Source organism: Castor canadensis, chromosome 2 (assembly GCF_047511655.1).
Source record: "Castor canadensis chromosome 2, mCasCan1.hap1v2, whole genome shotgun sequence".
NCBI classification, from domain to species: Eukaryota; Metazoa; Chordata; class Mammalia; order Rodentia; family Castoridae; genus Castor; species Castor canadensis.
In genome coordinates, this window is record NC_133387.1 from 3,606,912 (window position 1) to 3,624,297 (window position 17,386).

At 42.2% G+C, this 17,386-nt stretch overlaps 1 protein-coding gene across 6 annotated transcripts in view; it reads right to left on the bottom strand.

Annotated features, from left to right (window-relative positions):
* Nucleotides 1-17,386, bottom strand: part of Dpp6 (dipeptidyl peptidase like 6) — a 945,197-nt gene that overhangs the window by 288,426 nt on the left and 639,385 nt on the right. For all 6 annotated transcript variants that reach the window (XM_074060144.1, XM_074060158.1, XM_074060135.1 and 3 more), the window contains exons 4-5: nucleotides 16,787-16,881; nucleotides 673-747 (exon numbers count right to left, since the gene is read on the bottom strand). In XM_074060144.1, the coding sequence (XP_073916245.1) occupies nucleotides 673-747; nucleotides 16,787-16,881 (170 nt within the window). The remainder of the gene's footprint in view (nucleotides 1-672; nucleotides 748-16,786; nucleotides 16,882-17,386) is intronic.

Below are 17,386 nucleotides of genomic sequence, written 5' to 3' on the forward strand. Positions count from 1 at the left end.
TCCCCCAGCCCAAAAGTCTACATTTGGAGAAATAAAGTTGAAATGTCCAATAAATAATCCAGCTGGCAAACAAACTTTTAAAAGGTATTTTGAAAACACCTTCTGAAGGGGAATAAAGAAGGGGGAGGGAAAAGAGAATGAGAAGAGGAGAGAGACAGACAGACAGACCCAGGCTTAGGAACTTTTTGGCTGCTATTCAAGCCCAGAGTGAGCTTTTTACAGAAAATTCTGGCAAAAATTTTCTGGAGGCATATGTGTAAAGTTCTCTAATTTATATAATGACACTGACAGTTCAGCTTTCACCAGAACACCAAGATGACCAGGAGATAAGAGACATTATTTTAGTTTGGGGAGAAGCTGGCAGGTACATTTTGTTCTTAGGATGAAAGGGATTGCTTGAGGGGAAAAACACTGAACGATAGGGTATGATAAATCTCCAAGAAACCCCCAAGAAACAGCTCTGAAATTGAGTGATTTTTTTTCCCTGCCAAGGAGTTTTTATTCCTTTCCTTTCTGCTAGGTGGCAGTATAACATACAGAAGAGACTGTCCCAGGTCACAGAATATTTCAGGACTCAAGGACCACAGAGAATGAAGGGTAAAGAAAATCTACTTAATGAGATATCAGAATAGAGAAGCGATTCATTTGCAGATGTCAAAGGGAGGTACTCACGGGTTCCACGTTGTAGGAAAAAAGTGCATATTCTTTATCGGGAGATATTTCGTATCTGATGGCTTTTAATGACGCCTAAAGAAAAAAGGAAAACAAAGAATTTTAAAGTATTGCATGTAACAACCCAGAGGCCAAGCTAGTGACATTTTCAAGATTTGCTAATAAAAATAAGGAACATCAAACCAGCTTAGATCTATTCAAGTGGAGGCACCTTTGTTAGTTGAACAATGTTTGGTTAATTGAAGTTTTTTCAAATTTTATGGTATCTTAAAAAATTTCAGTAAAAGAATCTTTATTGTATTTGCTGAAACAAATCAACAGAAAAAAGAAGAAAACAAATAGCTTTTCCTATAAGACTTCCATCTTTTCTGCTAATTTTTTCGTAGTTCACAAAAAGTGTCTTTCATTCTCATAATTAGAAGTACACAGTAAGTAGAGTTGTTATTAAAATAGTCGCATTTTACAAATTATTCTGCAACTTGTTTCTTTCACCATAGATCTCCCTATAAGTCAGTATATAGAGGACTCACTCCCACCTTTTCTGCTAATTTTTTCATAGTTCACCTGTCATTGTGACATAGGGTTCAGGCAAGGAGTTAGGAAACCTGATGGCTAACAGTGACTTTGATGTTGATAAAATCATAGCCTCACCTGTTGACATTAAAGGAACAATTTGTGATACACAGCAGGGTATTGTTTACACACAGCCAGTGGAGCCATGTCTGCACCAACCCTATACCCACCCTAAGAGCCTTCTTTGTCAGCCTATGTGTACTACTCCATACATGCTCAAACACATGGGACACAGGGAGACATGACAGTGACATCACAAAACACATCTCTGCACCTAGCTTTCTCATGCAACAAGACCTTAAGGAAATGACTTCGAGGTGCTGGGTTCGCTTGGATTAGTGACGTTTAAAGATTTCATAATACTTTAATCACCTTCATATGCATTAATTTACTCAGTCCTTACTAAAGGGTGACAGTCTTGTTATTCTTGGTGACAATGTGCCACAAAGTCACCATGAACAGCAAGCTAAACCTAGAGGAAACACAGGACTAGGTTCAGTCAAACCTTTGTGGTCACGTTTTTGTCAACTGATTAATACAGAATCTTGTTTGATGTTTCTGTGTAAAGACAGCTTGTTGACTATACACAGCTGACCCATTAACACTGAACTCCTGGTTAACAGGGCTGTAACAGCCTGAATGAAGTGGACATGACACTCCCTTGTATTTTCTCTGCCAGGAGCATCATGGTCTTCTAAACATTTGTCTGGGGATAAGCAGTGAGCTAACCAACAAACACAAGCATGCAAAAACGGTAGCTCAGTAGACAACATGAAGGAGTCATTTACAGGACTGAGGCAGTGTAGAAGTAGGAAAAGTTTGGGATTCATGTATAGGTTGCCCAGGGATGGCTAAGACCACCCTCACCTGGCTGGGAATCGCCCATGCCCCTCCCCACTTGTTCATTACTGGATGGGAATCTTCTGGATCTGCCCTTCCCGTGGTTAGAGTAGGTTTTAAAAGCACCTGGAGAAGAGACGCACGCTCTCTCTGTTGGTAGACTCCACCTGCGGCCACCATGCTTCCTTTAGTATTTCCCTTCCCTAACATTTAATAAACCCCATTTGCGCCCACGAGTTCAGCTTGGATTCTTCCACATCAGAGTGCAAGAACAAAGGTCTTCTGGGAAGACCATTTGCAGAAGACGGGAGCCGAACTGAGAGCAGAACATTGCCTTGTCCTACCTTAGCTGGGAGCAGGAGCACGAGAAACCTTGCTATTCCACAGAATGACTGCTAATGTGCTGTGAGTGTTGCTTTGGGGATACAAGTAAATTTTTATCATATAGGCAAGTTTTCAGATCTGGAAACAGACTCAGGAGACCAATGGTACGTGTTTTCCCTCAGCTGTGACTGTAGATGATGCTGTAACAAAGACCTCCATCTAGGTGTCTTTACTGATGTGTATGTGCTCTTAAAAAAAACCTTACATAACAACCATCTAAGGGGGGGAGCAATGATGAACAAATTAAAAAAAATTAAACAGATTTTGCTTTCCAAAAATGTTCTGACACTTGTGCTCCACTGCTGACGTGCAAACACACCCTTCCTCCCTCCTCAGGAAGCCTAATGCACTTTTCTCAAGTTTGACCCTTTGTGAGTAAAGCAGTGCTTCATTGGGAACTTAGTTTCTGTTTCCCTCTTCCTACGTCCACTTGGTCCTCACTACCCATGGTGTGGTCAGTGTGGATTTGGTTGTTAGAACACAATCCAGCCCTGTCCCTGGAAAGTATTTTCTATGCTCTGATTTCTCTTCCATTCTTTCATAAACTCCTACCACATTTTACTCCCGTTACTCAGCCCCAGCACACACCACCTGCGTCCTCCCACCTCCCTCTCGGTCTTCCCCTGAGCACAAGGGTGACTTGGGATTAACATTTGGATCTCTTGTGTAGTGAAAGTCATTTTAGGTGACATGATCTAGCCTCATGGATTCTGACATTTGCATCTCTTGCCAAGACACCTGACCGGGGCCTGACGACCCTCTGACTGTACATCCAACTGCCTCCTCCCAGCTCTACCTGGATAACCAGTAGGACTGTATATAACTCAGCCCTTCTCTTCCATCCCTTGCCCCCCAGCTTCTGCTTCTCTGCAGGTGGGAGCCACCTGGTTCCTGCAGTGGTTTTCTTTTCTCTCTGTTGTATACACCTTACATCTAGTTGGCCAGAAAACATAGCTGGCTGACTGCGGAAACATTCGGAATGACTCTCTCTTCCCTGTGGCCACCACCCTTGTCAGTAGCAGGGCACTTTTTCTTGACATACACAGTGGCCTTCCAGTCACTTCCCCAGGCTCTCTTTGCTCCAGGGGCACCGAATCTCCCTCAGTGGTATTTTGGTACTTGACATCTTTTCAATGTACGAGTCACCACCTCGCTCCCTGCTGGAAACTCTCCCCCAGTAGTCCATCCCACCAGAGGTCACGGCCACGGTTCTGACACCAGCAGGAAAACCCTGGCCCTTTCTCTCTCAGTGCTCAGCTCACATCTGGTCCCCTCCCGCTTCGCTCCAGCCACAGCTGTCTCTACAGCTTCCCCAGAGGGCCAGGCGCACATGTGTGCCAGGCCTTTGTACTCCTGCTGCTGCTGCTGCTCTGGGATGTTCTACAGCTTTCATTTCTTTTAGGTTTTATCTCAAGTGTCCACGAAGGTCCTCTATATCCTTCAATGCCATTTACTGAGAAATTAATAACTGTACCTTCAATTTCCATAACACCCTTCTCTGATTTATTTCCCGAGACCTAACCATTATCTGAGACAATATGTTGTACTTATTTATCTTATAAACCACCTGTTCCCCTCACTAAGATGTAAACCCCTCAAAAAAAAAAAAAGGACCTTCGATCTTTCTCTGGAATGTTTTATAGTTTTCAACACACAGTTCTTACCATAGTTTGTTAAATTTATCCCCATGTATTTAATAAGTCTTAACGTTTTGTACATATAAGTTTCAATTTCAATATTCCATTGTTTATTGCTAATACACAGACATAAAATCAATTTGGGCATCTTGAATTTATTTTCTGACACTGCTGAATTTATTTGTCTTGACAGGATTTTTTCTTTCTTTGTAGGTTCCTTAGGGATTTCTTCATAGTCATGTGTTCTGTGGATTGTTCTCTTCTTCTCTTCCCCCTTGAAGCTTTTTGTTTTTTACTGCCCCAGCACTCTCTGGAGGCATGGCAGTGACCATGGCCGGGGGATGCATGGTCCTGCATGGCTGCCCACCATAAGCAAAGGTGCCAAGCTCTACCATTTCCTACAGTGGCAGGAAATGTCTTTTGAGGATGACTTTCTCAAGTTGAAGATGTGAAGAGTTCACTCCTAGCTGTTCGGAACTTTTATAGTGAGTATGTACTGGATTTTTGTTTTTTATACATTTATTGAGATGATTCTGTTCTTTGCTTTTTATGGTTTGTCTAGCTGGTCAATTACACTGATCTCCAGAGGTTAAATGGAAACCTTGCATTCCTGGGATAAACTGTATCCAGCCATGGTGTAACATCCCTTTTAAATGTTGCTGGGTTTAACCTAGTCATACTTTGCTGAGGATTTGTGTTGAGGAGGGACATGTGTGTGTGGTTTTATTTTCTGGTAATATCTTTGTTGGGTTTTCATGTCAGGGTACTATGGGCCTAAGAAATGGACTTGAGACATATTTCTTCCTCCTCTTGGTTCCTTTTCTGTAGCTATAACAAAATACCCAAGACTGGGTGATTTATAGAGGACAGAAGTTTATGTGGCTCATGGTTCTGGAAGCTGGGAAACCCAGGCAAGCCCCCGGTACTTGCCACCTGGTCAGAGTCTCCTTGTTGCATTGTGACTTGCTGCAGGGCATCACAGGGAGACAGTGCAGTGGTGTTCGGGTCCCTCCTTACAAAGCCACATGGGACCCTGACCTTAAGAACTCACCTAATCCCACTCACTGCCCCTGGGCCCACCTCCCAGTGCATTAGTAGATGAATTTGGGGATTAAATTTCTGATATTTTCAGACCTTGTAAGTTTGAGTAGAATTGATATTTTTTCTTTCTCAAATGTTTGGTAGAGTTGATCAGTGAAGTCATTTGGGCCTTAAGTTTCCTACATGTAGCATTTTTAAAATATTAATTCAAGTTATTGTATCTATGGGTGTCAGGTTACTTATTCCTCCACTAATGAACAGGAATAATTTGTGTCTTCCTAGGATTTCTCCATTTCATTTACATTGGCAAATTGACTGATTTAAGACTGTTCACGGTACTTTAATTACCTTTGTAACATCTGTAGTGGTGGCCTCTGGGTTATAACAGATGCTCCCCCAGTGTTTGCTGAATGAATGAGTGATTCTTGTCATGAAGGTGGCACGCCATGACTGATGTAACAATAAAGCCAGAGGAAACTGCAAAGATGCGATTTCTGCCTCAAACATGAGTCTGGCTGTGTCCTCTGGGGTGGAGATGGAGCTCACCTGAGATCTGAGAGGCTCCCCAATCTTGGCATGATCTCATGCACCTCTGAGCAGCCCCAACCCTGTGTCCCCATGGCTGTGGAGAGTTTAGGCTATAGGCTCACCTTTTCACCAAGGGAAAACAACACTGAGTGCATTCCTAAGTAATCTGTTCCAAAACTGAATGAAAGATCAGTTTCCCCAGCATCTCAGGCTTTGGTTCTTGTCTGTCTGAGCTATTCCTGTGGTCTTTGGATTTTCCATTGGTTACTTGTCTTTTCTGACCAATTCGGAAGAACTCTTCATCAATTTCAAATGCTACCATTTTATTTGTCACCTGGATTATAGATATTGTCCACTATTTGTGTACTGACTTTGCCTTTCTGTTATTTAAATTTTTAAAGTTTATAAGGTAAGTTAAATATAGCTGTCTTTCCAGCTTCCAGAGTTCATATTCTGATTGTAAAGTTCATTCTATTGTGATTAAGCAAATGAAAAGTTTTTCAAAACATTTTAAGCCTTTAGTACAAATGGAACTGAATTTCGTGTATTTGTGGAGGCATACATTGTTTCCTTGAGACGAAATGTCACTTGTGCGGGCTTCGCGTTTCTGATGTGTAGTTATCTCCGGCCTGTGTTTGTGGTTCATCTTCAAATACCACATTGGAACCCAGTCGTGAGTCCTTCAGTCTTTTGCTACCCTCCATTCTCTTTCTCGGCAAAGTCAGTTTTATGCTTGGAGGTATAGATGCTGATTTCTGTTTGTACCACTCACTACGTGAGAGTCTGAGGATTTCTCAACTTCTCGTGCCTCTGTGAAATGAAATGGAGGTAATGTTTGCACCTACCTCGTGGTAGTGGTAACAATGGCACATGGGCACAGCAAGTGCCCAGAGCTGTTACAGCTAATGACTTGGGTACAGTGTTTTTATTTCAGGGCAAAGAGCAGACATCATCGTGCGTTCTGAAACTTTTCATGGCTATAGCTAGATGTTTATTATAATGTCACAATTAGGATTATTTTATCAAATGTTTGACAGAAAAGTTTTTCAGAGTTCTAATTACGATTTTATTAAAATTCTACACCAATTTTCAGAGAAGTAACATCTTAGTATTGCCTTATCTAAAATTATAGCAGATCTTTAATTTTTTTAAATCTTTAATAAGATTTCCATATTTTGCTTTACTCTGTTTTCTAGTGCTCTTGTTGCATGTAGTCTAAGCTGTACATATATTTTTATCTTTATTACCAAGGAGTACTTTCATTTCCACTTCTAGATTCTTATATGAGCAAAGGGAATAGCTATTGATTATTACAGTATTTCTTATATTCAGCCACAATAAGAAATTTGCTTATTAATTTGAGTTGAGAAACAAATGTCTTTTAGGTTTTTTAAGGGGTGGAGTTCTATTATTAGAAAAGGGCATGTAATTTTTTTGACTTGCATTTTCTAGTTCTTACTCCAGTCACTTAGTTTGCTTGCACTCTGTCCAAGAACACATTAAACATTGGTGAGGGTAAATATTCCTGCCTGGTACCTTTAACTGAAATAATTTCATTACTTTCAATTAGAAGAATTTCACAGCTGGTTGATTCTAGGGAAATAAACAATATTATACTTATAACTTTTTCCTGTACTGGGGAGTGAACTCAGGACCTCAGGCTTGCTAGGCAGTTTCTGTATCACTAGGGTCACTCTAACAGCCCTTTTGGTGTTGGTTATTTTTGAGACAGGGTTTTGCCTTATGTCCAGGCTAACTTGCACTGTGATCCTCCTTTTTGTGCTTCTCTGTGTAACAGGGGTGACAGATGCATGCCACCACATCCAGCCATTGGTCAAGATGGGGTCTTATGGACTTTTTGCAATTCTCCAAATCTCTGCCTCCTGAGTAGCTAGGATTACAGGGGTGAGCCACCACACCTAGCCACCATATTTAAGTATATTTTTTAAAAGAGTACCTTTTGGAAGTCACTGGTAAACCTTATCAGATACCTTTCCGGCATCTATGAGTTAATCGCAAGGATTTGTCTGCTCTTTGGTAGGTGTAAGAAATGCTTCTGATCGATGTCCTTCCTGGTAATTAAATGCTGTTGTCATGAGCAAGCCTCATCTATTCATAGGATTTTCTGATTCTGTTTCATGGCTGGATTCTGCTTGCTAATATTTTGTTGGTAACTTTAATATCTACAGTCACTAGTGAGGTTGATGTATCCTTTTCATTTTGCATTCTTTGGGACTACTTAGTTATAATCATTAACACAAATATTTTGTAATATTATGTTGACTTAAAAATATTAGTCTACCTGGCTGGTTATCCCATTTACATAACATGTTGGGAGTGTGTCTGATGAGATAAATGTCTAAAGAACTGCTTTATTTTTATGTAATAGAGGAGTGTGTATGTGATTATAAATGCAGAAGGTAGACAGTAGTGGAAAAAGAGGAAAAACCCACACAATGCCCCAATTTATCAAGCAATAGCAGGGGAAGAGTGTAGAAAGCATAAATGGATGCTTAGCCTGTTGTTTGAAAACAATGTTCTAGTGAACCTCACAGAGGAAGAAAGAACTAAAGATGAAGAATGATGAAAGACAAACACTGAAGAGATCAACTGAGCTAAACGAGGCCACCATGTGCAATTCTGGGGGCACATATCAACTTAAGATAAATAGGTGGTCGCATTCTCCCCGAGTCAACAAGCAGGAAGGAACACAGAGGCCTGCAGGACTCCTAAGCCAGACCAAGGTGCCACTCCCAGTACTGCTCTGACTGTGAAAAGGCAGCTATGACAGAGCAGAGTACCAGGAGGGCTAAGGATGCACCACTGAAAAGTCTCCAGATGGTTTTCAGCTGAGTTCTCTCTCACCTCCACCACAGGCGACTCCTTGGGGCTCAGCTTTGTGGGCAGTTTGTACAATAGGCTGAGCTGATTCTACACTCTGCATTTTGGGTTTCTATTCTAGGTGGTGTGCAGTGGCCTCCAGGGCCACTCTGCCCAGCATGCAGTGGTGACCTCGCGGGCATGAGCAAAGCTTTCAAGACTGGGTGTCCTTCTCAGGAGCCAAACGGTGTCCACCTCATTGTACAATTGCAGGTACTAAAACTACACACGGGACTTTATGCAACCTACGGGTCACTTTCAGCAGTTATCGGTGGTCAAGTATGGTCTGAAAATATTAAATGGAAATTTCAGAAATAACTCAAGTCTTGGGTTGCATGCCAGGTTGTGTGCCTTCTCACCCCACCTCATTGGGATGCAATTCAGCCCTGGCTCTGTGTGCTCACATTGCACCCACCACTAGTCAGTCACTTAGCAGCTGTCTTAGTGACCAAACCATCATGGTATCAGTGCTGGCATCCAGTCACCCTTATTTTACAAATAATGACTCAAAGTGAGAGAGTGTTGATGCTGGCAATTTGGGTATGCCAAAGAGGAGCCACAAAATATTTCAAGGGAAAATGCAAAAGTTTCAGGCTTCATACAGAAGAAAAACATGCTGGGCTGAGGTTCCTGAGGGCTAGAGTGAGGGCAAGTTTTATATCCATGAAATTGTAAAAAAGGAAAAAGAAATTCATGTTCATTTTGCTGACATGTCTCAAACCGCAAAAGTTAGGGCCGTGTGAAAGCTATTAAATACAGGGAATATAGGGCCTGGTGATATCTGGGATTGCAGGCGGTACTGGGATGTTGGAAGACGTCTTTTGGAGATGGAGGAAGGGTGGGCACTGTGGTTTGAAATTAGACAAAGCTGAGCTCAGCTTTCCAGACGGTCAGAGATCAGCTGTGTGACTTGAAAAAAATTCTAATCTCTTGCTTTCTGTTCTGTAAAATAAGAATAGTAAGATACATTGGCTCACAGGATTACTAAGGATTTCAACTAAACGAGATAATGTGTGCAGCATTCAGGATCTCTCTGATGGCACTGTATGTGCTCAAAGTATCAACAGTTATCATGTCCCCTCTTCCAGTTGAAGCTACAACCTTCAACTCCCTCCCAAACACTCTTGTTCATCCCACTGTCCACCCTGAAGGTGGACTGCCCACGGTTCCCATTCTTCCCACCATTTTCCATGGCCGCCTGGTCTAGGGTCCAGTGAGGTGCTACATCTTCCACCTGTATGAGAACTGAAAGCAACCCTCTCCTTCTCAGCTAGTTCTCAAGGCAAGGCGGCACTCTACTACAGAGGCATGTTCAAAAAGTTACTTCTATACCCAGGAGGAATGCTGCAAGGGTAAAGACCGTGTGTCACTGTTAATCATTGTGCCCAGCTTGCGTGGCCAAGGGCCTGGCTCAGGGAAGGCATCGCCCAGCATCCAGCAATGGTACAGGCAGAGTGGGCGACTTGAACCCGTGAAGAACAGGAGCTGTGAGCTCCAGGAGGTGAACCCAACTATAGTTCTCTTCAGAGCCTTTACAGACATAAGTGTAAAATGGTTTACTCTCCTCTCACCTTAAAAATGAAGAGGACAGCCTATGAAATAATAATTAGAAGAAAAATAAGTAAAAAAACCTTGCGTTTGTCATCCTGTCTTGCAGTAAGAGTTACAAAGAAAAGGGGAGCAAGAGAGAAAAGGAGAAAAAGGAAGGAAAAAAGGAACAAAAAGACAGATCATGTTTGTGCAAATGACCTAGAGCTTCTGTGCATCCTCCCATTAGTTCCTGGACTTCAGGGGTTGTGACATTAGAGGTTGGCAAGCTAGCAATCAGGAGCATGGGTCAGGGGGTCAGGGGAGGCTGGCCAGCCTGAGGCCTGTTCAAAGGGCCGCTGCTACCAGGTCCAGCCAAATTTTCAGGAAATGAACTGCTGACATCAGCCAGATTTCCCCATTTGTCAAGAGATACCAGGTGTCTGAGTTTCAAGATTGCACAACCCAGTCTGTGGGCAAAACGTTTCAGTGGGTACATGCTGCCAGCTCTGTCCTCTCATCTGGTCAGGCTTCACCTTGTCACCTTGTCATGGTTTCTACTTGTATGCTAAGTGAAAGCTGCCTGAGGCCCCTCTGGCCTGCTGTGTCCAGGCGCTGTCAAGTGTGTCCAATGCACATGGGTGTGTCCACACGGTGAGGTCAGGGAAGCAGAGCTGAAATCAAGCAGGGCCCATGTGCTCCGGGGCTGGCTGTGCCCCACCTGGGATGGCACCTGTCAGGGCCTCCTGTTTCACTGCACCCAGGGCTCAGAGACAGAAAAGGGCACAAGGTGAAGGCCACAGTCTTCTTTCTCCACCTAAGCTGGCCACTTCACAGGGCCGAGAGGACAGCAGTACATGAAGCACTTGGTGGAAGTTAAGTGAAATAGAACGAGTAGAAATTAACAACGTGAAGTCACAAATCTAGTGTAATTTATTAGGTAAAGTAAACAAACCAGGAGGCAGGAGACCTCATGTCCTAGTCTCAATGAACTCTAGAGTTCCTCTATAGCGTGGATGGGCCTGTCACTTGCTTTTGATTTTGAAATAGGTCTAATAATATTGGATAATTATGTCCCTCTCGGTGAAAAGTCAGAATTAATTAATTTGTAGAGACTGCAATAAAAATTCAAATTCTATGTCTAATGATTATATAAAATCAAAGAGTGATATAAATTAGAAAACAAAAATGATTTTATTTAAATGTAATTTAGTGATTAAAATAAGTAATCAACACAATTAGTGATTAAAACAAGCAAAAACATGAAAAGCAAAGAAGTCTTAAGAAATGTAGCAACAGAGTGGTTCCTTTCAATTGATTTATTTTTTCCTTCTAAGTATTACAGGAAACCTCTACTGCTCTTATGTATCCATCTTTGGAAGAAGTCTAATCCCTGAAAGGGGAGGCTGATTTTTTTTTTTAAACAATCTGATTAAAATTACTGATTAAATAGCATTGGAACGACAATCACGGAATTTCACCACCCCGTAAGATGAGCTGTTTTCACAGTTCAACCCTCATTTCTTGACTTTCTCAATGCTACACCACAGATGAAGGTTGCAATTGTTAATGGAAGTATAAATATTACAGTGTATTCTTCTGTTTATTTAATATAAAATCATAAATATTTTTCATATTACCAGTCTTCACAGTTGGTATTTTAATGGCTGCATCATAGTTCATCTTTTTAATTTAGCTTTCTTACTATTTTCACTGTCATAAACAATGCTAACATTGTACTTTTTAGATTTTTTACTTGTGAAAATTTCCCTGGAGTCACTCAAGATACATAGGTATTTTTATTGCTCTTGAAATGTATGGCCAAGTTGCTCCCTAAACACTTACACAATTTAAGTGATGCACTGAGGGAGTGTATCAGCCTTTCCTCTTCTTGTCACCACTGGTGGTCATCACTAGAAAGGGCACACGAAGTATGAACTTCACAGGTCAATACCGTGATTTATTCTGAACTTGCCCTGTTGGATCAATAGTGAAGGTCAAGCCAGAACTCTGTAAGCATTCTTGGTTTCCTCATCCAAGAAGGGTCTGAATATTGACAATACTCTCCAAAGCCTATTTCAGCTTTAAACATCTGAATTTCTGTTCTTTTATATTTTAGAAGAATTAGAGGGATGGCATTATGTGTCTATAATGCCTGTGAAATCTATTTAATTAAGTTCAGCAAATGTATTAAGCCCCTTTTAAGTGTACTACTGGAAAGGAAGGGAAGAAGGAAAGAGGGGAAGAGGGAGGAAAAGAAGGGGAGGCGGGAGGGGAAAAGTCAGTCTGCTACTCAGCAGAGAAAACACGAGATTTTTCAGAACCAGGCAACCACTGGCCAAATGTCTAAAGACCCAGTTAGGGCCACAAGATAATTTACAGTGACTCATTTTTCAGGGAAAAGAGTTGTGTGCTGTAACAAAGTCCTTCTTATAGTTTGTTAACCTGTTGAACAAAGGGTCTTATTAGGAACATGGTGACAAGATAACACTAAGTTTGACATTTAAGTTATTGTTATAAATAAGAGTAAAATACAATGTCACAGGATTCCTGAGCATCCAACATGTATTTCAAGTGAAAGTTAGTTGTAGACTTAATTTTTATTTGATTTTAGAAATCCGACAGTGTCTCTTGCTTTACTAGCTAGCTTCTGATGACCGTGGCTCAGGATGGAAAACAGTTATGATCCAGGCTGTACAGGAGAGAGAGTCCACTTCTGCCACTGCCACCTGGATGCCCGGGCTTCTCCCTCCAGGCAGCACTGTTACCAGGTTCCTGCTCAGAACCATCCACTCATTCCACCTGCTCTCTGAGTCCTGGCCGCCCCCCAGCACATCCTAACACCTGGGTTCCACACGTGACTTACACTTGCTTTCCAGAAGGCTGCACACAACCACTCATTTACCTTTACCTCCTGAGAGAGGGGACTGGGATGGACAGAGCTTATACAACTGGTCTGAGGTCCTGTGGCTAGTGAACAGAGTGTAGTTCCAGCAGAAGGCAGATCTGAAATTCGAGGTCATAACCCTGGTGCACTGAGGCCCCTCCTAGAAAAGTGCTCACTGCTATTGTTCTGTCATCCTGTAACATTGATTCGTGACATACATGTGGAGGACCTACCACGTGGGAGACAAAGTCAAAGGCAGAGCCCAGGCTACAAACCTTGGTATGAGGAGCACTCTTCCAGGGAAGTATGTGACTGGGGCCACCACACTTTATTTAGTTTTTTCTTTGTGCAAATGAGCACTTCAAAATTTCAAGAACAAGAAATGGACCAAGACATTTGACTGTTTCTTAAAAATTAATTATTATAGACCCTCAAATATATTATTGTTGGGGGTTAGAAATTGATGCCCCAAATATGCCATGTTGGCCCCAAATATGCCATGTTGGCCTTCAGACTGAGAGCCCTGGGAGCAGCAAACACAGGGAGGGGCTTTCTTTGAAATCTCCTAACTACCTGAAAATGAGATCTGCCAAAAAGAAATACAACTGCCTTCAAATCCAAGTAGATTAGACTCACACCACAGGGAAGCGGACGGAATCAAACCCTACACCCAGGGACCGAGGAATAGCCCAGGGCCTTGCCTTCTCTTGGCCTCATTCATGTCACCCATGCATCACAGCCTGTCCCTCTACCAGGGCCCATGAACTTCACTCCCCACTTCACCCTAGGAAGAGGTGTAAGCCTAGAATTTCCTGTTTTGTGTAGATCCTGTGCATGCTGCATGTCACACAAGTGTGTACCCATTTCCTCGTGGTCGTGTCTATTGTCACCTCATATTTTAGCAGACTCAAATATTGAGCCTTGAGAGGGAAAGTATAGTATCTGAAAATATCTTGCTTTCAAAAAATAGGAATGCCAAAAGCATCAACAAAGAAAAGAAGTCTGCAAAGTACCAACCATGATGCAGTCATTGTGGAATGCTAAGTGTACACAGCGACAAGCCGCCAATTAGTTTAAACAGTTCGTGGTTTCTGTCATTTGGGGGCGTGAAAAAGGATGGCTAAGTTAAAACCCTCTGTTCAAAGACATTCAGGGTTAAAATCCTGCTGGCCACAGAACTTCCAGTTTCCTTTCTCCTTCTCTGTTGGCTTCAGGTTGTGCTGGCAAAACCTACCTCCTGGGGGCCAAGGCCACTGCTGCCTTTCAAGAGCTCAGAGTTTCTGCAATTCCTTTGGGAAGATCCCTCCTCCTTGGTCATCAAAAAGCAAGAGAACAGAGTGTGGAAGTGACTGTTTTGTGCTCCCCGTTCCCTCGAGTCCACTGGCCCCTGCAGCCTGCAGGTGATCCTACAGACTCTGGACCCTCTGACATGCCTGCTTCACTTTCTTGAACCTGCTCAGGGAAACACAGGTGTGCAGAACCCTACTGCTGCCCTCACAGAAGACCTGGGTTCTAGGCTGGCAGGGGGAATTAACTCATAGATGGAGCAACTGAAGAAGAAACTGAAATGGCTACCCAGCTCAGTGGAAGTTAAACCGGAGCTTCTGCCATCTAAGTTATAGTGGCAGCCTCCTAAGTGACATTTATTTGGATTTCCTTTTTTTGAAGTCTGTTTCTAGGAGCATTTAAATGTAGCTTTGGGAGAATTATGAATTGAGCAGGCTGTACACATTGGGTGCCTAGTAAATGTTACTAAGTACACAAATGACATTGTAAGGTGGGAAAGATTGCAGTGCATAGAATAAGCCAGATAATTTGTGACATGATGACTTTTTGCTACCTGTGGTGAGTTCTGAAGTCGCTTTATTATTTGGCTGAAACAATTTCTGTGAAAATATTTGATGTGCCACAAGCTATTTGATTTTGGAAAGAGAAGGACGTCCATCTTCTTGTGTCTCACCAGAGAGGGCAGCTGTCCCTGCATCCTGCTTTGTCTGAACACTGTCCTCCCAGAAACACCACCATGTCCTGACATTACAATGTGTGTGTCCTCGGCGTCAGGCAGAGCATTTCCCATTAAGATAGGAAGCCATTTCTGCCATTTTAGCATCGTTAGGTGCGTTGAGTCAGATTTTCTTAAGGGAAATTGGTTTTTTAGTGCAAGAACACAGGTTCATTCATCTCTCTGGGCCTTCCTTTGCAGAATACAATTTAATTCAGTAACACAATCATTTTAGGAATGACACCATTGTCCCAATGGTGCAAGGCCTCCCTCATACTAGAAGTCTACTTACAGGGCAAGACCCATTTAATAATAAATCTCAGTAAACTCTCTTTTTGAAGAAAAATGTTTCTTTATAGCAAAAGAAAGTGAATGAAATAAAAGTATGCAAATAGCCAGTTGAGTGTCCTTTCAGAGGGAAAAGAAGATGAAACAGCCTATCAATGAGTCCAGGCACAGAGTGGCCCAAAGATGAAGCCACCCTCACTCTCCCTGGACAGAGGTCCTGGTCATGGGCCTGAGTGACAGGAGGGGTGCTGAGAAGCTCATTTGCCAACCCTTATCTGCAACACCCAGAGATGACTAATTCTTTCCAGTCCCTACTAATCCTGGATTATAGAGTCTAAGACCTCTACGTGTCTGATTCATACAAGAATTCTTTTTATGATCTTTCTGACTCAAAATTCCTGACCTATTTCAATTCTTGCTTTTTACATAGATTTAGTTTTGGTTTCCTCCTTTGAATTTCCAGTGTATCAAACAAGAAAATGGTCAGCTTCTTAGAGTTGGGAATTTATTTCTGTTAAGACTGAGCGTGAACATACAGTAAACAGAGGAAAAAGTCAATTTTCTTTCAATGGTTTTTGGCATATGACTTCAGTCTCAGATGTTTATAACATCTTTACACACAGCCCCAAATCTTTTTATTTATTTATTTTTTATTCATATGTGCATACAAGGCTTGGGTTATTTCTCCCCCTTCCTAACCCCCTTCCCTGTCCATCTCCCCCCATCCCCTCGCTACCCAGCAGAAACTATTTTGCCCTTATTTCTAACTTTGTTGTAGAGAGAGTATAAGCCATAATAGGAAGGAACAAGGGTTTTTGCTGGTTGAGATAAGGATAGCTATACAGGGCATTGACTCACATTGATTTCCTGTGCGTGTGTGTTACCTTCTAGGTTAATTCTTCTTGATCTAACCTTTTCTCTAGTTCCTGGTCCCCTTCTCCTATTGGCCTCAGTTGCTTTAAAGTATCTGCTTTAGTTTCTCTGCGTTGAGGGCAATAAATGCTATCTAGTTTTTTAACAGCCCCAAATCTTAACGTCACTTAAGTCTAAGGGAGAATGATCTTCCCAGGGTCATTCAGATGGACTCTACTTATTTGAAAACAAACATCATTTGATATCGTTAGGTAGAGGGCCAGTGCCTAAGCTAATTGTCCCTGTGTGTGACAGATAGCTTTTTTCAGAAGAGATTGAGCAAGTTCTTGTGGAGGATGCAGCAGGCATTACTGCAATTGTTCTATAAATGTGTAAAAGCCTTAGGACTCTGTCTTTCAATTATACAGGATATGCCACACTTGTTGCCAACACCTGCAGAGAAACTTCCCAGATGCTGAAATAAAGTGTGCTTTCATCTTATTAAATTATGTGGTTTCAAATTCACATTATCTTTAGTTACCCAGCCTGTAGTATTACAAGTTTATTGCTTCTCCTTGGCTATACTAAAAGTGGAGTCCTAAAGTCATTTTCTGCTTTATTGACTTGCAGGAGAAAAAAGCTGAAGTTATCCTGGTCATTAGATGGAGTACTTACAATTTTTTTGCCTTCTATTAGCACTGTAGAAATATTGGTTTCAACATTCCTCAGTATTACAGTTCCCGTCCGTTCTCTGAAGATGAATTCTTTATCTACAAAAAGGGGAAAGAAAAAAGAAACATGAACCATCACGAAAGTGGCCTGGGACTTTGATGGAACTTGTGTGCAGTGAATTGTCTAGTTCTGAAAAAAAACTCTGTACTTTTCATCGAAGGCCCTTTCAATGCAGGGAGAACACTGGGCTCTGTGTAACCTGCGCTCCTAATGGTCTGTCTGAGCCTTTTTGCTCCACACACAGGCAGGAAGCACAGTGTGTCCAGGCACAGAATCCTTGGGCTGTGCTAGAACTTTCTTGGGCCGCACACATGCAGTGAACGTGCAGAACAGATGAAGCAATCAGTCACCACAGAGCTGAGACAGTCGGTTATGACAGTACCTGGCACTTTGGGATACATCTGTAGATGCACCCATCCATGGGGCCTGCACCCACATGCTGCAAAACTAGCTCCAACTCTTGCCACTCTTAAGGGGATATGTTACTGCAATGAACGTCTGTTGAATGCAGACACAATACTCTCAGTGACTCTGGTCTTTTTT